The sequence below is a fragment of the Macaca nemestrina genome, chromosome 6 (genome assembly GCF_043159975.1).
Source record: "Macaca nemestrina isolate mMacNem1 chromosome 6, mMacNem.hap1, whole genome shotgun sequence".
In the NCBI taxonomy this organism is placed as follows: Eukaryota; Metazoa; Chordata; class Mammalia; order Primates; family Cercopithecidae; genus Macaca; species Macaca nemestrina.
The window spans coordinates 97,669,248-97,690,997 of NC_092130.1; the positions used below are offsets into that span (position 1 = coordinate 97,669,248).

Here is a 21,750-nt window from a genome sequence, read left to right on the forward strand (position 1 = left end):
AGCAAATGTACAAGAACAGAAATTATAACAAACTGTCTCTCAGACCACAGTGCAATCAAACTAGAACTCAGGATGAAGAAACTCAATCAAAACCGCTCAACTACATGGAAACTGAACAACCTGCTCCTGAATGACTACTGGGTACATAACGAAATGAAGGCAGAAATAAAGATGTTCTTTGAAACCAATGAGAACAAAGATACAACATACCAGAATCTCTGGGACACATTTAAAGCAGTGTGTAGAGGGAAATTTATAGCACTAAATGCCCACAAGAGAAACCAGGAAAGATCTAAAATTGACACTCTAACATCACAATTAAAAGAACTAGAGAAGCAAGAGCAAACACATTCGAAAGCTAGCAGAAGGCAAGAAATAACTAAGATCAGAGCAGAACTGAAGGAGATAGAGACACAAAAAACCCTCCAAAAAATCAATGAATCCAGGAGTTGGTTTTTTGAAAAGATCAACAAAATTGACAGACCACTAGCCAGACTAATAAAGAAGAAAAGAGAGAAGAATCAAATCGACGCAATTAAAAATGATAAAGGGGATATCACCACCGACCCCACAGAAATACAAACTACCATCAGAGAATACTATAAACACCTCTACGCAAATAAACTGGAAAATCTAGAAGAAATGGATAATTTCCTGGACACTTACACTCTTCCAAGACTAAACCAGGAAGAAGTTGAATCCCTGAATAGACCAATAGCAGGCTCTGAAATTGAGGCAACAATTAATAGCCTACCAACCAAAAAAAGTCCAGGACCAGATGGATTCACAGCTGAATTCTACCAGAGGTACAAGGAGGAGTTGGTACCATTCCTTCTGAAACTATTCCAATCAATAGAAAAAGAGGGAATCCTCCCTAACTCATTTTATGAGGCCAACATCATCCTGATACCAAAGCCTGGCAGAGATACAACAAAAAAAGAGAATTTTAGACCAATATCCCTGATGAACATCGATGCAAAAATCCTCAATAAAATACTGGCAAACCGGATTCAGCAACACATCAAAAAGCTTATCCACCATGATCAAGTGGGCTTCATCCCTGGGATGCAAGGCTGGTTCAACATTCGCAAATCAATAAACATAATCCAGCATATAAACAGAACCAAAGACAAGAACCACATGATTATCTCAATTGATGCAGAAAAGGCTTTTGACAAAATTCAACAGCCCTTCATGCTAAAAACGCTCAATAAATTCGGTATTGATGGAACGTACCTCAAAATAATAAGAGCTATTTATGACAAACCCACAGCCAATATCATACTGAATGGGCAAAAACTGGAAAAATTCCCTTTGAAAAGTGGCACAAGACAGGGATGCCCTCTCTCACCACTCCTATTCAACATAGTGTTGGAAGTTCTGGCTAGGGCAATCAGGCAAGAGAAAGAAATCAAGGGTATTCAGTTAGGAAAAGAAGAAGTCAAATTGTCCCTGTTTGCAGATGACATGATTGTATATTTAGAAAACCCCATCATCTCAGCCCAAAATCTCCTTAAGCTGATAAGCAACTTCAGCAAAGTCTCAGGATACAAAATTAATGTGCAAAAATCACAAGCATTCTTATACACCAGTAACAGACAAACAGAGAGCCAAATCAGGAATGAACTTCCATTCACAATTGCTTCAAAGAGAATAAAATACCTAGGAATCCAACTGACAAGGGATGTAAAGGACCTCTTCAACGAGAACTACAAACCACTGCTCAGTGAAATCAAAGAGGACACAAACAAATGGAAGAACATACCATGCTCATGGATAGGAAGAATCAATATCGTGAAAATGGCCATACTGCCCAAAGTAATTTATAGATTCAATGCCATCCCCATCAAGCTACCAATGAGTTTCTTCACAGAATTGGAAAAAACTGCTTTAAAGTTCATATGGAACCAAAAAAGAGCCCGCATCTCCAAGACAATCCTAAGTCAAAAGAACAAAGCTGGAGGCATCACGCTACCTGACTTCAAACTATACTACAAGGCTACAGTAACCAAAACAGCATGGTACTGGTACCAAAACAGAGATATAGACCAATGGAACAGAACAGAGTCCTCAGAAATAATACCACACATCTACAGCCATTTGATCTTTGACAAACCTGAGAGAAACAAGAAATGGGGAAAGGATTCCCTATTTAATAAATGGTGCTGGGAAAATTGGCTAGCCATAAGTAGAAAGCTGAAACTGGATCCTTTCCTTACTCCTTATACGAAAATTAATTCAAGATGGATTAGAGACTTAAATCTTAGACCTAATACCATAAAAATCCTAGAGGAAAACCTAGGTAATACCATTCAGGACATAGGCATGGGCAAAGACTTCATGTCTAAAACACCAAAAGCAACGGCAGCAAAAGCCAAAATTGACAAATGGGATCTCATTAAACTAAAGAGCTTCTGCACAGCAAAAGAAACTACCATCAGAGTGAACAGGCAACCTACAGAATGGGAGAAAATTTTTGCAATCTACTCACCTGACAAAGGGCTAATATCCAGAACCTACAAAGAACTCAAACAAATTTACAAGAAAAAAACAAACAACCCCATCAAAAAGTGGGCAAAGGATATGAACAGACATTTCTCAAAAGAAGACATTCATACAGCCAACAGACACATGAAAAAATGCTCATCATCACTGGCCATCAGAGAAATGCAAATCAAAACCACAATGAGATACCATCTCACACCAGTTAGAATGGCGATCATTAAAAAGTCAGGAAACAACAGGTGCTGGAGAGGATGTGGAGAAATAGGAACGCTTTTACACTGTTGGTGGGATTGTAAACTAGTTCAACCATTATGGAAAACAGTATGGCGATTCCTCAAGGATCTAGAACTAGATGTACCATATGACCCAGCCATCCCATTACTGGGTATATACCCAAAGGATTATAAATTATGCTGCTATAAAGACACATGCACACATATGTTTATTGCAGCACTATTCACAATAGCAAAGACTTGGAATCAACCCAAATGTCCATCAGTGACAGATTGGATTAAGAAAATGTGGCACATATACACCATGGAATACTATGCAGCCATAAAAAAGGATGAGTTTGAGTCCTTTGTAGGGACTTGGATGCAGCTGGAATCCATCATTCTTAGCAAACTATCACAAGAACAGAAAACCAAACACCGCATGTTCTCACTCATAGGTGGGAACTGAACAATGAGATCACTCGGACTCAGGAAGGGGAACATCACACACCGGGGCCTATCATGGGGAGGGGGGAGGGGGGAGGGATTGCATTGGGAGTTATACCTGATGTAAATGACGAGTTGATGGGTGCAGCACAGCAACATGGCACAAGTTTACATATGTAACAAACCTGCACGTTATGCACATGTACCCTACAACTTAAAGTATAATAATAATAAATAAATTTAAAAAAAAAAAAAAAAAAAAAAAAAAAAAAAATTTTATACAAATTACAACATTTCAGTTACCATCGTTATAAATTCGATATACTATTTAATTTATACCATGTTATCTTTACTGATTCTATATATTTGGTATAATCTGTGCCATATTACCCTATAATTAGCTTATTAAAATGTAGTATACTATAGCTCTCTATTAGGAGAATGCTACATGTGTAACCAAAGAGAATCTTAATAGGTACAGAAGTATTCATTAGATATGTAGATAATTTTTATATAATGATACCTGCAAATTTATCTAGATAATACAGTAACTGTGACAGGTGTAAGTAGTTTTTTTTAAGGGTTTAGAAAGTTAAATAATCAGACAATGCAACAATTTTTCCAGATTGATCTTAGAAAACTCCTTTGAGGTCAGCTAACATGACATCAAAATTGAGTATGCATAACAGTTTGTTACTGAAATACTTTGTCAGAAAAGCCTTTTCTTTAAAAAAAAAAAAAAAAAAAAAAAAAAAAAAGATTGACTTCTTTTTACAGACGGGTTATCGCTATATTGCCCAGGCTGGATTTGAATGCCTGGGCTCAAGAGATCCTCATGCCTCAACCTCTGAGTAAATGGGACTACAGAAGCGAACCATTGAACCTGGAAAGCCTGTTCTTTTTTTTTCCAGACTAGTCTCACTTCTGTTGCCCAGGGCAGTGGCATGATCTCAGCTCACTGCAACCAACCTCCACCTCCCGGGTTCAAGGGATTCTCTTGCCTCAGACTCCCAAGTAGCTGGGATTACAGATTCCTGACACCACACCTGGCTAATTTTTGTATTTTTAGTAGAGAAGAGGTTTCACCATGTTGGCCAGGCTAGTCTTGAACTCCTGACCTCAAGTGATCTAACTGCTTCAGCCTCCCAAAGTGCTAGGATTATAGGCGTGAGCCATTGTGCCAGGCCCTTTTCTGGTTTTTTTTCTAGGGCAAGAATGAGACTGTCACTTTACTTGTAATTACAGCTGTATGGCAGAAATTTTTAATGAGGAGGACATTTTAAAAAATAGTATTTGCATAGCAATAATCATAACGTTTCTAGAAACTACAGAATTAAGTAAAACCTGAAGTTCACAAATTTGTGATCCATGCTAAAATTGGGCTATAAAACAAACGATATGCCTCAGGCTCAATAAAAAATACCCCAAACCTCATCATCCGATTTAAAACCTGTATTACTGAATGCTACTAAAGACAATAGGGTCATTTACTTGTTAGTTCTCCCAGTCTGTGCAAGGCAAAGCCTCCTCTTCGTCCTCTGACTCTGGTGATGCTTCTTTAATTCTTCTAAGAGCTTCATGGATGCTCCGTGTTAGAGGGTCTGTATCGGGTAGAAGTGTGAAGGATTCTCTCAAAACATCCTTCTGTACCTTCTTCAATTTTACCCCTTTCCTTATTTGTGCCAAGATATTATTACTATCATCTTCATCAGGAAAAGGAGGCAGAGTTCGCTGTTCAACCTTTTTCAGATGAAAACTACCACGCTTCAAGGAGGCTAGCACCTCATCCATTGGTGAGCTCACTTTGGAAAATGAAACAGAAGAGTATTACAGTTAGGATTGTACTTAATTAGAATGAAACTGTATAACCTCTACTATTTGCAACTGTGAAAGCACAGGACGCTGAAACACCATCTAAAAAAGGGATCGTGAAATGTGTGCAGAAGGTGACCAGAACACAAGGGATCCTAATTATCCTTCTTTTTAGAGAATCCCAAGACCCAATCCATGGTGGGTACTATTGGTATTCCTATCATTTCCTACATGAGAGAAGTGACCACACTGGGAACTGGGAGGTGGTCTTAGTAGTATTATGGGTGCGATTCCCAAAGGATTTCCATATTGCAGTTGCTCCACCCAAATTCAGAGTGATTGGGTTACATGTTTTACTTTTAAAAATGAACATTTTTGTTCATTACGGAGACTGTGCTTTTTTCATTTAGTTGTTTTACATGTGAAATCCTCAGATTATATCAAGAAATGTTTTATAGAATGGTCCTTCAGATTAAAATGTAATAGACAAGTAATATGTAACATTTATATAATGTTCTCCCTGTGCAAAATGCAAATTCCTTAAAGGCAAAAGGCAAGGGTTATTCTCTGCTCTTTTTAGAAATAATTTTATTTGTGCTGGAATATCTCATAACAAAAAAAAAAAGAAGAAAAAAATAGTAACCTTATTGAAGTACATCTGTCACGTTGTAAGTTGAACAGATTACTCCCTATTCTTCTTTGCTTCTTTATACAAATACACACAAGTCCTCAACATATGTTACATGATCCTGCCAATGTCTTCCCTGTGGTGACAGTCCTGACCAGAGAGCTTACCCTTTCTGATGAGTAATTTTTTAAAAATCTCAGGTTTAAAATCAAATTTTTCCCCCCTAACACAAAAGGAGCCATCCATTATACATTACCAAACATGTATGTATCACTTTAGAAGATGTTTTTAAAACATGCCTAACAGCTCAAGAAGGCATACATTTCTGTGTACTTTATGCATTTGTAGATGTGAGTTACTAAGAATTGTCCTCTAGTGTGACTTTGAAAACCTGTTTACTATCAAATAATGTTAAAAAATAAAATGTTTTAAGTTTTGCAACGTCAAAAAATAGTTTTTTACTATGCCTGATGTCATACAACAAATGGACCATGAAAATATCTTGCTGTACCTCTCCTCCTCTGCAAACCTTCAGCAGTCTTTCTGAGCTTCTTCCGTGCACTGACCAGCTGGCTGCTGTCAAAGAGGTGTGCTGAGGGGGCACTGGCTGACTTTGGAATCCTCTTCTCATTCCCCTCCTTTCTACGCAGATCTTTCTCCAGTGTCTCTGGGCTAGTGTCTTTAGCAACAGGCAGAGGTGGTGGTGGGGGGGGGGGGAGGGGGAGGAGGTGGGGGAGGTGGTGGTGTTGGAGGAAGAGGGGGTGGGAGTGGATTTATGGTAACAGAACATGGTTCGAGGTTGTTATTCAAAAGTGGAAGAGATACAGGGGGAGGCAGTTCAGAGGTAACACCACTGAGAGGTAATGAAGTGGCTTCAAGTTGTGTTAATGAAGTATCTTCAAGTTGTACAAGGCTCTGGGGTTCTGTTGTCTGTGATGGCCCACGCTTGACTCTTCCTTCTCCCACCTCTTCAGTTTTCTCTTCTACCTGTAACACACTTGGTAGAGAGTCACACTGATCCTCTCGGAGAACAGGACTTGCTGCACCTTTTCTTCTTGCATGAGCTAGTCGTAATCTGGTTGATTTAAGTATGACTTGCCCAGGATACCTCTAAAATATCAGAAGTTATTGGAACTGGTTAAATGTTATTGAAACAATTTATGAGCACATGCCTATTTATCTTATCCTTCAAATAAAAGATGTTACGTGGCCAGACATGGTGGCTCACGCCTGTAATCCCAGCACTTTGGGAGGCCAAGGCGGGTGGATCCGACCAGCCTGGCCAACATGGCAAAACCCCGTCTCTACTATAAATACAAAAATTAGCTGGGTGTGGTGGCAGGCACCTGTAGTCCCAGCTATTTGGGAGGCCGAGACAGGAGAATTCCTTGAACCTGGGAGGCGGAAGTTTCAGTGAGCTGAGATTGTGCCACTGCACTCCAGTCTGAGTGACAGAGCAAGATTCCATCTCAAAAACGTTATGTTGCCTTATTGGTTATTTCACTCTTAAAGTTATACATAAATCCGAAAGTACCTAATAACTTACAAAAAATTATGAATTTATTATTTGCCTATCAAATCCATGATTAATTCAAATATTCAAAATTATCATGATTAAAAAAAGATTTTTAGTGAATAAAACTACTAAATGTATAAAACAAATAGCATGTAAAATGCAAAACATAAATTATGTCAAATGCATAAATGCTACTGGTATGCAAAAAGAAACTAGTTTCCTATGTTTTCAAATGCACACACATGAGAAAATTAAAATATTATTTAACAGGTTACTTGGCATTTTTAAAAAGCTCCAACAACTATATATCCATTTTATGACAGAATGAAGAAGAGAGAATTACATTTTTTGAAGTACTTACTGGTAGAACTCTTATACATCTTTTACCATGGTAAAACCTTTTTTTTTTTTTTTTTTTGAGACAGGGTCTCACTCTATTGCCCAGACTGGAGTGCAGTGGTGCGATCACAGCTCACTGCAGCCATGACCTCCCTGGCTCAGGTAATCCTCCCACTTCAGCCACCCAAATGGCCAGAACCACAGGCATGTTCCACCATGCCAGGCTAATTTGTATAGAGACAGGGTTTCGCCATGTTGCCCAGGCTGGTCTTGAACTCCCCGGCTCAAGCAATCTACCTGCCTCAGCCTCCTAAAGTGCTGGGATTACAGGCATGGGCCACATTTACTTAATAACAAGGCTTATCCCCTGCCTCACCTCCTTTTTTTCCACTGTAACACTTGTTCAAAAGCCTACTTCACTTATAAAGTGATCCTTCAGCATGCACAACTGAAGTAAGGCTCCAGAGTACTTTAAAAATGAGGCTTCAGCAGAGTTCTGAGGAGATGTGTGGATACTGTGGTATCAGTGTGCGGTCATGGGTTACCCTGGCTAGAGAACTGCTGAAGCATTTCTCAAATATGCTACTCCCCCCACCTCTAATTCTGCCAATGGCACAGGTTGATGTATGTGTAATAAATAACAAGTTGATGCTTGAGCTGGATAGTCAGTTGTGATTTAACTAATTTTTTAAACTCAAGAGGCATCTAGGTTTCCCAGAGGCCTTGATCATTCCTCTTATACTACTAAAGCTGTGGGTCAAAGATCACAAGAATACTAATTCGGAAAACCACCAGAAGAAATGGAGCCATGCCATCAAAACAACTTTAAAAAGGACTTCCATGGTTATAATAGTTTATAAATAAGGGAAAACCAAGTTTTTCCCACAAAGAAATCCTACAGGTGTATATGTAGCTCTGTTTTAAAAACAATGAAAAACAATAAATGGACCATTACTTTTAATACCTGTTTAAATGTTCGAAGTCTATCCAGTGTTCTCTGTCTCTCTTGGCTAACCCAGGCACTTTTTCTTTCTTCTTCATCATGTAATTTTTCTCTCTTCTGGTAAAAAATTAATAATAATTCCATTACGCTGTGTCTCAATTTTTATCATTAATAGGAAAAAAGATGAGAAGTTATCCTAATATGGGCCCAAGGGGATGATTCATTGAACAAAATTTTTATAACATGAAACATGAAATATTTTTAATATACAATTTTAGTGTAAAATACTTCTAGCTACTATATTATGCTAACTTCAATGTAGATGACTTTAAAAATAAAATCAGCAACCAGCCAGACATGGTGGCTCACACCTATAATCATAGCACTTTGGGAGGCCAAGGCAGGTGGATCACCTCAGGTCAGGGGTTCGAGACCAGCCAGGTCAACATGGTAAAACCCCGTCTCTACCCAAAATACAAAAATTAGCTGGTCGTGGCAATGCACGCCTGTAATCCCAGCTACTTGGGAGGCTGAGGCAGGAGAATCGCTTGAACCTGGGAGGCGGAGGTTGCAGTTAGCTGAGATCATGCCACTGTACTCCAGCCTAGGCAACAGAGTGAGACTTCGTCTCAAAAAGACAAACAAATGAACAAAAGCAATCAAATCAACAACCCCTTGGGTCAGTAATTTGGATAGTGTACATTATTCTAAACAATATAACCAGTTGTTAGAAAAATATACTTCAAGCATTATCCATGAATCCTCTGGTTTACTATCACACCTTATTTCTGGCAGTTACCTAAACAAACTTAATCTTCCCTATAGAGTTGAATCATCTAAAAGCTATGTAATAAAATCTCATTTGGTAAAATTAATGTTAGTTAAATAAATGAAAAGGCTTTCTATATAGGCAAATGGGTTATTTTCTTGCTTTGTTTTAAAAAACGAGATACCTCCCAGAAGACCAGACCAGATAATTTCACATGGAAATTAACTACCCTCTCTTCCATTGTTCTGTCCTTTTCAAATCCAACCCCCCATTCTATTCTTCTATCATTCCTCTCCTCTTTTCCATCAGCTTTCCCTAAACAATAAAATTTCAAATGAGAATTACAGTTGCATTTGCATTGGATGACTGTATCATAAACTCCAAGAAGAAAGTATGAGTGGGGAGATAAGAGTGACAGGGAGACAAAAGGAAACTGGAAAATAAAGCCAAGTGTGGAGGCTCATGCCTGTAATCCCAGCACTTTGGGAGGCTGAGGCAGGAGGACTGCTTGAGGCCAGGAGTTGAAGACCAACCTGAGCAACAGAGTGAGACCCTATCTCTATCAAAAAAAAAAAAAAAAAAAAAAAAAAAAAAAAAAAAAAAGGTGGTAGGCTAATTATTCTGAATAAAATGCAATCTAGTAATATACTACTAATTTACACAAAAGGACACAAAGGTACACCACACATGAACACAATTCAAAGGGGGCTCTTAGAGCCTGAAATAAGTGAGCATGTGCCCAAAAAGAGGCATAAGCCTCCCTGTATGTTGCGCATGCTTATAGCTGAGACAAGCATATGCCACCATGCCCAGCTATTTCAAAAATTTTTTATAGAGATAGGGTCAGCCTGGTCTTGAACTCCTGGGTTCAAGCAATCCTCCTGCCTTGGCCTCCCAAAAGCTAGGATTACAGGCATGAGCCACCATGTATGTTTTCTTGAAATGAAAGCCTGGAGTTTTGAGTGTGCTTATAAAAAACAAGAGTTCATTCTTTAATGGGGAAAACAGAATTCTCTTACCCAATTTGTCTCTGGGCTAATAACAATTTAAAATAGTAGTAATAATAAGTAAATCCTCACATTTTATTTCAGAGACCTTACTATCAAATATTAAAATAAACTTCCTTAGTCTTGCATATTTAATTCACAAGGATGTCCAGGGGAAACTGTTGCAATAATAAGGTCAACATCTAAGAATCTATATTTTAAACAATCCACCACGTAAGAGGTTCTGACACTGGTGGTTTAAAACTAGCATTGAAAAACAATGATCTATTTTGATCTAAGCTAACTTTCCTTGTGCTTTATCTGTATGTGTTAAAGATGACTAGTAATATTTAATGGATTCATTCTCTGACAATTATATATTTCAACCAAGGTATTAGGCAAAATTCTAAGGCAGATGACATTTATCTTTGGGATTCCCTTAAGAATCAATTTCTTGGCCAGGCATAGTGGCTCACACCTATAATCCCAGCACTTTTTGAGGGCAAGGTGGGCAGATAACTCAAGGGCAGGAGTTTGAGACCAGCCTGGCTAATATGGTGAAACCCCGTCTACCAAAAATACAAAAATTAGCCAGGTGTAGTGGCACGCGCCTGTAATCCCAGCTACACAGAAGGCTGAGGTGAGGCAGGAGAATGGCTCGAACCCGCGAGGCAGAGGTTGCAGTGAGCAGAGATGGAGCCACTGCACTTCAGCCTGGGCAGAGTGAGACTCCATCTCAAAAAAAATAAAATAAAATAAAAATTAAAAAAAAAAAAAAAAAAAGGAAAAGAAAAATAATCGATTTACTAATTTTTACTCCTGTTGCCCCAAAATAATAGATCTGGGAAAAAGATCTGATACTCATTCATTCTAAAAAGTTAATTAGTTATTCCCCTCCACCAAAATCTTATGTTTTATAAAAAGAAACATATTGGAAGTATGGAACCTTCATAACTAAACTGATAATGCAAGTACAAATGGTTATAGCAGGGAGCAACTTACTCACCTCAGTGTCATGCTGGTCCCCTGACTAATCTTACAAAGCAGTTTCTGACCCACAGAAATAGTAATGAAAAATAAAAGTACAATAATTAATTTGCTATTTCTAGATTCTAGGAGAAAGGTAATCTTACAGTTTATGGGTAGTCTGGCTAATTTTATGTGGCTAAAATGAAGAGTAAGGGGCAGCATTAGCTAAGAATGTGCCTTAAGCAGTAATGGAGACAAATTTAAGCCTTTTGGCCTTTAGTATGATGCTAAAGAAAGAAAATTTTTAAAATATCCAAATATAGTGATATGGTCATGTTGGCATTTCCGATATTTAAGTACAAATCACTGGTGTTAAATAATTTAAGACACATCTGAAAAGATGACCATCAGGATAATATATTGTGTGGGATGAGGCGCAGCAATATGGGAGTAGGAGAAGGTTTCTAATGTAATTTTATATACAGTGAACTAATATTCTCAGCAAACTAGGAATAGAGGGAGAACTTCCTCTGCTTGATAAAGAGCATCCATCCCAAAACCTACAAGTAACATCACACTTACTGGTGAGAAACTACAGCTTTCTTGCTAAGATCAGGAACAAGACAAAGATATCTCCCTTACCACTCCTTTTCAACATTATACTGAAGTACTAGCTAATGCAATAAGACAGAGAAATAAAAGCTATACAGATTGGGAAGGAAGAAATAAAACTGTCTTTGCGGACAGATGTAGAAAATCTGAAAGAAAACTGACAAATCTGGATTATAAGAAAAAGCTTGATTAACAAAAGTCAATTGTTTTGTAATATACCAGCAATGAACAATTGGAATTTTCAATTAAAAACATAATACTATTTATATTACCACCTCCCCGACAAAGAAGAGGAAGAAAGACTTAGGTCTATCTTAGGTATAAATCTTACAAACGGTGTACGAGATCTTTATGAGGAAAATTATAAAACTCTGATGAAAGAATCAAAGAATTAAATAGATGAAAAATATTGTTTGTTTGTGGATAGGAATATTCAATACTAAGATGTTAGGTATAGGAGAAGGAGGTAGAGGTTAAAATAAAAATAATAATTAAAAAGCAAAAAAACCAAAAGAGGAAAAGTATTTTAAAATGAAAAAAATGAAAAACATATTAGGTCATCCCTACTTGACTTATAAATTCAACACTGTCCCAATCAAAATCCCAGCTATTTTTTTGTGGCTACTGACAAGCTGATCCTAAAGCTCATATGGAGAGGCAAAAGATCTAGATGAACGAAACAAAATAGGACACCCAAAAATAGACTGAAGAGACAGAATCATTTGATCTTTGATAAAGGAACAAAGACAATTCAATGGAAAAAGGATAGTCTTTTAAACAGATGGTGCTGGAACAACAGGAAGTCCACATGCCAAAAAAAAAATCTAGACACAAACCTTATACCCTTCACAAAAATTACCTCAAAATGGATCACAGACTTAAATATAAAACACAAAACTATAAAACTTCTAGAAGATAACATAGGAGCAAATCTAGCTGATTTGGGGACTGGCAATAACTTTTTAGATGCAACACCGAAGGTATGAACCATGATAGAAAGTGCTGGTAAATTGGATTTTGTTAAAAGTAAAACACTTCTGTTCTGCAACAGACACTGTCGAAAGAATGAGAAAATAAGCCACAGATCATAAGAAAATATTTGCAAAACAAAGGGACACATCTGATAAAGGAGTATAAGCCAAAATAATGAAGAACTCCTAAAATTCAACAATAAGAAAATAAAAATCCAATTTAAAAAATGAACAAAAAGGCTGGGCACGGTGGCTCATGCCTGTAATTCCAGCACTTCTGGAGGCCAAGGAGGGCAGATCACTTGAGGTCAGGAGTTCAAGACCAGCCTGGCCAACATGGTGAAACCCCATCTCTACTAAAAACAAAAATTAGCTGGGCGTGGTGATACCCATCTGTAGTCCTAGCTACACAGGAGGCTGAGACAGGAGAACTGCTTGAACACGGGAGACGGAAGTTGCAGTAAGCCGAGATCGTGCCACTGCACTCCAGCCTCGGCAGCAGAATGAGACTCCAAAAAAAAAAAAAGAGCAAAAGATCTGAACAGACACCTTACTAGAGATATATACAGGGGCAAGTAAGCATTTGAACAGATGCACTCTTTCTCTCTCTATATATGTATCTATATGTCTATATATCTGCATTAGAGATTTGCAAATTAAAACAACAGTAAAAGCCAGGCACAGCAGTCCATGCCAGTAGTCCCAGGAGGTTAAAGCAGGAGGACTGCTTGAGCCCAGGAGTTTGAGGCTAACCTGGGCAACCTATCAAGACTCCATCTGTTAAACACACACACACCCACACACACCAAAATATACCACTATACACCTGTCAGAATGGCTAAAATTCAAAAATGTGACAACAGTAAAATGCTAGAGAGGATGTGGAAAAACCTGAACTCTCATTCATTGCTGGTGGGAGTTCAAAATGGAACAGCCACTATGGATGACAGTTTTGCAGTTTCTCACAAAACTAAATACACTCTTACCATACTCTCCAGCATACATGCTCCTTGTTATTTACCCAAATTGGCTGAAATTTACGTGCACAAAAAGTCCTCCATGGATGTTTATAGCAGCTTTATTAATTGCTGCCAAAGCTTAGAAGCAACCAAGATGTCCTTCAACAGGCTCAAGGATAAACAAAATGTGGGACATCCACACAGTGGAACATTATTTGGTGCTAAAATGATCTATCAAGCCATGACATGGAGCAACCTTAAATGCACATTACTACGTTAAAGAGGCCAACTGAATAGGTTACATGCTGTATCATTCCAACTATACATTGGTAAAGGTAAAATATGAAGACTATAAAAAGATCAGTGTTTGCCAGGGGCTTGGGGAGAGAGAGGGATGAGTAGTGGAACAAAGGGATTTTTGGAGCAGTGAAATTATTCCATACAATACTATAATAGCAGATCCATGTCACTATACATTGTCAAAACCAACAGAACACAGAACACCAAGAAAGAACCCTAATGTAAGCAACAGACTTTGGTGAATGGTGATGTCCAATGTTTCACTGATTTTAACAAATATGCCACTCTGGGGGATGTCGACAGTAGAAAGGCTATCAAGTGTGGGGACAGGAGTATATGAGATGCTACAGTAAGGGAGGCCACGTGTGTGGGTTGAGGGTACAGGAACTCTGTACCTTCCCATCAGTTTTGCCTAAAAACTTATCATTATATAAACTGAACTAATGTTAATGTCCAGTTATAAGCTTTTTATCATTCTCTACAGATTTTATCCACTCTAAAACATGTAAAAAATAAAGTTTTGTTCAAAATCTTCGAGTCCAAACTTACTAGCTGTACTGTGTGATGGGTTCTATATTCATCTTCAATCCGAGTGCGCTGTTGGATTTTTTCATTGTGTTTTGCAATACATATTTCCTGTAAATACATAAAATATGTTTTAATACAAGTGAAACTTGAAAGACTCTGAACACCACACCAAGGTTAAGTTTTGATCTTAATATATACCACCTACAGAACAAAGTATCACACTGACCACCTCTTGTTTCTTTTTTTTTTTTTTTGAGACGGAGTCTCGCTCTGTCGCCCAGGCTGGAGTGCAGTGGCGCGATCTCGGCTCACTGCAAGCTCCGCCTCCCGGGTTCACGCCATTCTCCTGCCTCAGCCTCCCGAGTAGCTGGGACTACAGGCGCCCACAACCGCGCCCGGCTAATTTTTTGTATTTTTAGTAGAGACGGGGTTTCACTGTGGTCTCGATCTCCTGACCTTGTGATCCGCCCGCCTCGGCCTCCCAAAGTGCTGGGATTACAGGCGTGACCCACCGCGCCCAGCCACCTCTTGTTTCTTATCTGGACTACTGAAGCTGTAAAAGCCAAGTAATCAGGATCTTACAAAAAGACTTCTCTATTAAACTGTTAACTTCTATAGACCACCTGGTTTCTCTTTTTTGAAGGAGAAGAGGTAGGGCAACGTGGACTGAAGGGGGTTGTCCCGAAAGGTCTTTTTTAGAAGATTCCACGTCTCATTATACTTTTTCTGAGAGACGGGGTCTCACTATGTTGCCCAGACTGGTCTTGAACTCTGAGCCTCAAGTAATCCCCCTTGCCTCAGCCTCCTGAATTACTGGGGTTACAGGTATGAGTCATGGCACCTGGTTTCATTATACTCTTTAAACATGTCTGGGCAAAAAAGAATAGGAAAGTATTTACTTATATAAAATATGTATTGTTAAGCTCTCTCTGACAAGTTAAAGACCATGAATTTTTTGTCCAGACTGGCTTAAACAGTATGGGATCTGAATCTTTTGGTCACAGACATAAGACCTGTAAGAGACTTGGAAGACTAGAAAGTCAAAGTTATCAAAATTATTTGGAAACTATTTTTAAAAAGCATATATTTTCCAATCACAATATAAAACAAGATTTTTATAATAACTATGAGATATGCACTACTTTATAAATTAATGCACTATATTCTGGCAACTTTTTGCCAGCACCAAGCTAAATCTTCATTACCCTGTGTCCTTTCCTAAGTAAACGATTTGGAGAAGTTTTCCATATAAAAGGGTTAGTCTCCAACATTCCAAAGCTATACTAAAATGATCACTTGTTTGTTTTTGAGATGGAGTCTCACTCTGTTGCCCAGGCTGGAGTGCAGTGGCATAATCTCTGGCTTACTGCAACCTCCGCCTCCCAGGTTCAAGAGATTCTCCCACTTCAGCCTCCCAAGTAGCTGGGACTACAGGCGCGTGCCATCATGCCTGGCTAATTTTTGTATTTTTAGTAGAGATGGGGTTTCACCATGTTGGCCAGGTGGTTCTTGAACTCCTGACCTCAAGTGATTCACCCACCTTGCCCTCCCAAAGTGCTGGGATTACAGGCGTGAGCCACCATGCTCAGCCTAAAATGATCACTCTTTGAATCAGAGAAAGTCAAATAATAACCTTTGAAGTCAGTAAACTATTTTAAAGCAAAATGTCATTTTTTACATCATGTTCTTTACCCACTCTGGTTCATTCTGTTGCCTAGCAAGAATCCATCCAGCGCAATGGGGAAAACAAAGGGCGCATTAGATAGCATCATGACAAGGTGATACAGTAACTCAGGTCTCTGAGTGTCACGGACCTAGGACAGAATCCTACCCCTGCTCCATATTAGCTGCTTTTCCTTAGGTGATTTATGTCACTACTAGTAGCGTTGGTTCCCTTGCTTATAAATGAGGATACAGGTTCACAATCCCTTATCTAGAACAGAGGTCAGACATGTTTTGAAATTCAAAGTTTTTTGATAATTTACAGAATGGTGGTAAGTTGTATATACCATATATATCCAAGATCTGAAACCATATCCCATAATAAGTAATAATAGTGAAATGAATTGTCAAAGTGAAAATAAGACAATAAATAACTTCATGATAGCACAGGTCTGGTTTTGCCACCAAGTGAAGTATGAAAATGATTCTAATTTTCTGAGCTCTCTAGATTTCATTTGACTACTGGGAGAATTAAAGAAGATAAAAAACAAAGAAAATCGTTATTTTTGTTACTCTTCTTGAAATGTTTAATCACAAAGCATTGACTTCACGAGCACAGCCGGAGACCACCTATCTCCACTCTTTCAAGGGGTGAGGCAGGACATGAACTGTGTATACAATCTTAGGATGAGTGCCAGAGAAACCAAGAAGCCAGTGCCCTTGGGCATGTCAATATGTAAACGAGGCAATACAGGATTATATTACATGGGGAGGCATTTGTTTTTCCTTGTATATTTGATCTTCTCAGTAGCTTTTCTTTTAGGCTTAGTGTTTCTCATTCCCTATCTTTTCACCACCCTTCCTTATTTCCCTCCTCCTTCCCTCTGCAGTTCTGCCACCTCAGTTGCTGGGCTTGGGGTACAAGCATACAAGTGTAAATGGAGAGATTCTCCAGTGCTGGGTTTTCCTACTTCAGATTTAGATTAACATAGAAATGAAGACTGAAGAATACTGATTAAATTGATATGAGCTAACACTTACCAACAAGGGAAGAGCTGGTATTAAGCTGGTATTAAGTTCAGCCTGAGGCTCTTAATGCTGCTAGAAGAGTACAACAGCTTTGTGGGACATGGTCACCAAGGTTGCTCCTCTTCACCCCTCACCTGTACAGTTTCCTTTGCTATTCCATCAGTCACTGCTCTAGACCTCTGCTGCACTCCCTTCTCAGACCACCGAGATCTACTTCTTGCCCCCAACTTTTCTCAAAACTCTCAACACAGGGCCCTAATAGTCTACCAATATTGGATGTCATGGAGTCATTTCTTTCTCCCTTTACCTTTCTGGAGCACCTGACCCTGCTGACCACCCTGTTGTGTGGAATCATCATCTTCACTTCTGTGACTTCAAGCTCTCCTGCTTCTTCCAACTGCGATTACTTTCTCTTTGATCCCTTTCTTCTGCACACACTCTCAAATGTTCCCCAGCGTTCTTTCCTTAGAGCCTTTCACCTCGCACTACATCATAGCAGCTCAGTCTTTCATAACCTGTGCCCTTTACAATGTTTTCTCACCCCTAGCCAAGAACATTTTGCTTCCTGAATTACAAATATTAAATATAATGAAGGTTTTTCTTCCTCAAACTATGTATCTACCCTGCTCCACCACCTTCCCTTGCTCTTTCCTATCAGCCTCCCACCTCCACCCCATCATTCCTAAGAACATCCTTCTCAGGCTGGGCAGAGTGGCTCACACCTGCAATCCCAGCACTTTGGGAGGCTGAGGATTGCTTGAGCTCAGGAGTTTGAGACCAGCCTGGGCAACATAGTGAGCTCCTGTCTCTATAAAAACAAAGTAAAATATTTTTAAAAATCACCTGCTCACTGTGTTCTTCTGAGACCATCTCATACACTCTTATAAGACCCAGGTGCCCAATTGTCTCAACTGTTTCACAGCCATCTCTACCTGGATGCCCAAGACCTCTTATATGCAAGTCTAAAACTCAGCTCATCACCTCCCACCCATATGTACTCTTCCTCTGGGTTTTCCATCTTGGTTGGTGACACCACCATCTACCTCAATGTCCAATCCAGAAACCAGAGAGCTGATAGAGAATGGCTCTTCCTCCCTCCTTCACCACATCACTAAATCCTACTAACTTTTTCTGCAAAGTGTCAGATCTAGACAGTTCAAGATCTGTCCATCTCTTAGCCTGCACAGGTACTCACTTACTTCATAGTCTTAACCTCTCAACGTTATTGAGGTGGAGGATAATGACACCTTCCAATCAGAACCTTTCCATGTCTTCTCCCTCTAACCTATTTTTCATGCTGCCTTATCTTGCTAAAATGTGAATCTGTTCATATTACCCCTTTGCTTAACTTACACTACAGACAAAGCTCAGGCTTGTTAATGTGGTATGTAAAATTTCCTGTAACCTAGTCCCTGCCCTGCAGCATGTCTTACAATGTAGAATGCTCTGACAAACCATCCTGTTTTCCGCTTCAGTGTCTTTGCTAAGCACTATTCTGTCCTGCTTGTACTTACCCCAACACCATCAATCTGGCCAATTTTTATTCAGATGTTAAAAGCCAATACAAGTGTCATCTCTTCAGAGAAGCCTTTCCTCACTCCCTGCTCTTGCTCTGTTTTTGGCCAGCAGAACATTCATCTGTTCACCTGGTTTGCCTTCTCTGCAAGACTGGGAGGAGGAGGGACTATGCTATGCTCATCTTTGTATCCTAAGTCTAACAGTGTGCCTAGCATACTGGTGAATTAAAATGAAATCAGACTTTCAATTAAGTCTGAATTGCATAGCATTTTCAAAAACTTGCAGGTTTGCAAATTCCGAGTCTCAAAAGTACTGCATTATACACCTAAAAGTAATATATAAAATACTACTAATATTCCTAAAAAGTGTGCTATTCTAAAATCTTATTTACTTTTCATTCTCTCCTAAAACTGTTCTACAGGACCTGCTGAAATCACTGCAATTTTTTTTTTTAGATGGAGTTTCACTCTTGTTGCCCAGGCTGGAGTGCAATGGTGCCATCTCAGCTCACTGCAACCTCCATCTCCTGGGTTCAAATGATTCTCCTGCCTCAGCCTCCCAAGTAGCTGGGATTATAGGCACATGCCACCATGCCTGGCTAATTTTTTGTATTTTTAGTAGAGATAGGGTTTCACCATGTTGGCTGGTCTCGTACTCCTGACCTCAGGAGATCCACCCGCCCCAGCCTCCCAAAGTGCTGAGATTACAGGCATGAGCCACCCCGCTCGGCCTGCAATGTTTACCTGGTTGGTGCAGACTGGAACATGAAACGAGGCACACAACTAGGGCTGATACAGCAGTGGGTTTCAATTACCACTGTCACGGGGAAATTATGTGCAAAGGCACATAATTATGTGAAAGTCATGGCTCTGGATGGCAAGGTAACTTCTGTTGATGGACAATGTGATAGAAGGTCCTGGGTTCCTGACTTACTGTGGAGACATGCCTGCCTGAGTTTCTTTAATGTGCAAGAGCTATCTATTTCAAAAAGCAAAGGTATCGATTTTCTGTGGAATAAGGAAGTGGTAGCCTTGGAATGCGGTGAAGAGCAGGAAGGTGGGTTCTCAGAGAACATGACATATTTTATAATACTTGAGCTTAAAGCAAATAATCAGTTTGGTCTAGGTTGGAGAGCTAGTTCCAGATTCCAACTCTGCACTTACAGTGACTAGAAACAGCTCCATGATAGTTAACATCTGAACTAGAGTGCAAAACATTTTTTAAGACACAGGAAGAATCACATTTACACAAAATGAGTTATTTCAAATATCAAGAATCAAACATTTTGAAATGTAGTCAAAGTTAAATAAAGAAATAACAATCTATAAAATTCCTTTAAGATGAAGGTCAGAATCATAGCTTGTAAAAAACATCGCTGGGCCTCCTTAAAAAAGAAGGGAGCCAGGAATCGCATTATTAGGGATCCTGTAGTCGTGCCCTTTAGCAGAGTCAGCGTTAGTGTTTCTTGAGGTAAAGAGAACACTATTGGCTGTTCCAATGTGTTTAAGAGGGCAATTCTCAGAGCACTATAAACGCATTGAGCACTGATAAGAGATTGCACTTAGTTTTAAAACATATGCAAGTTTTAAGGACAAAACAGATGAGAATAGTAGATATGGATAAAAGAATAAGTAGTGAACAAAAGCAATATTTAAATACCTTTTTATTTCTGAGGTAGGATTTCTTGGCGGAAACCCGTCCACGTCTTGCTTCCAGCTGGCGTGCTTTCTGCTGAAGTTTCTGCAGCTCTTCCCTCTGTAAGTATGCAGATGCTGCCATCTCTTCCTTCTCCAGCATGGCCTCCATGCTTTCGTAAGTGTCATAGTACACCACTTCATCTCTTTTTTCTGTTATAGAACAGCAAAAAAGAGTAGTGGTAAAGAATATGGGCTAGGGTTTGGACAGAACAGGGTTCTAATCTCATTACTGGCTCTGTAACCTCAGGCAAAGCCATTACCTCTTAAGCTTCTTTGTAAATGGTGATTATTTAATATACCTCATAGAGTGAATGTATGCAAAGTGTTCAGCAGTATCTGGTAAACAGTAAGTGCTCAATAAATGCTTGAAATCACCCCTCCAACACTATCCCTATAGAAAACAATTTTTTAAATGTCTTAACAGAAGAAACATACCTGGTGTACATATGTATTTTCTCACATATTCAATCTTTTGTGAACTTATGTGGTTAAATGCACACCATACCTGATATAAGTCTTTTGATGCTTTCTAGTTGCGCTGTCAATAGTAACTCTTCACACTTCAAGATTTCAAACTGCACTTCATACAACTGAAGTTGCAGGTCATAATAGTCAGCTTCTAACTGATCCAATCGGGCTATGGCTTCTGTACCACCCCGCAAACTCTGCATCTGCATTGAAAATACAAATTAAAATATTTCTAGCTGGTGGGGACAAGAAAAAAAAATCAAGTTAGTATTAAAAATTAATACTAATCAGATAGCATAAACCTACTAAGTAACTGCTCTCAGAAAGAAACTTGTAGGCATGGAATCTAGACTTTAAAATATATATATATATAAAAAACATTAATAATCAAGTCATTATATGGCAGAAGTAGGCAAATATGGTAAAAATAAGGTTTTAATATTTATGTTATACTTATGGATATTTATGGTGATAATACATGTATCATCTGGATATAAATGCTTTCCCTCTCAAAAGTGGATGCTAAGTTATGTAGTTGCTCTTTTCATAGAGATATATGAAAATGATGAGGCCATTCTCAGATATTTACAAGAATGGTAAAAGCTGGTTAATGCCACATTCCTGGGGTTTTGCTTTGCTCCATGGTCACAGACTGGCTGGGTTCTGGGATCTGTTGACTGTACAGTGAGGTGAGAATATGTGAGTGGAACAGCAGAAGACAATTGCTTTAGACAGAATCCTTGCAATCCGTACGGTATCACTTTAGGTAAATGTAATCAACATCCTAAGCTGAACTTAAAAGTGAGATCCAGAAATTTCTGGGCATGGCTCATAAAGTGGTGGATGGCCTTCTGTGAGGTTTGCTTGGTTGGTCAGTTCT

General features: G+C 39.0%; 1 protein-coding gene across 1 annotated transcript in view; it reads right to left on the reverse strand.

Moving 5' to 3' along the window:
• The window catches only part of LOC105475089 (junction mediating and regulatory protein, p53 cofactor), a 91,527-nt gene that overhangs the window by 10,397 nt on the left and 59,380 nt on the right, over positions 1 to 21,750 (reverse strand). Inside the window, 7 exon segments of the mRNA XM_011730083.2 lie at positions 4,656 to 4,966; positions 6,116 to 6,320; positions 6,322 to 6,714; positions 8,424 to 8,519; positions 14,518 to 14,604; positions 20,365 to 20,552; positions 20,908 to 21,073. Coding sequence (XP_011728385.2) covers positions 4,659 to 4,966; positions 6,116 to 6,320; positions 6,322 to 6,714; positions 8,424 to 8,519; positions 14,518 to 14,604; positions 20,365 to 20,552; positions 20,908 to 21,073 — 1,443 coding nt within the window. The 3' untranslated portion in view covers positions 4,656 to 4,658.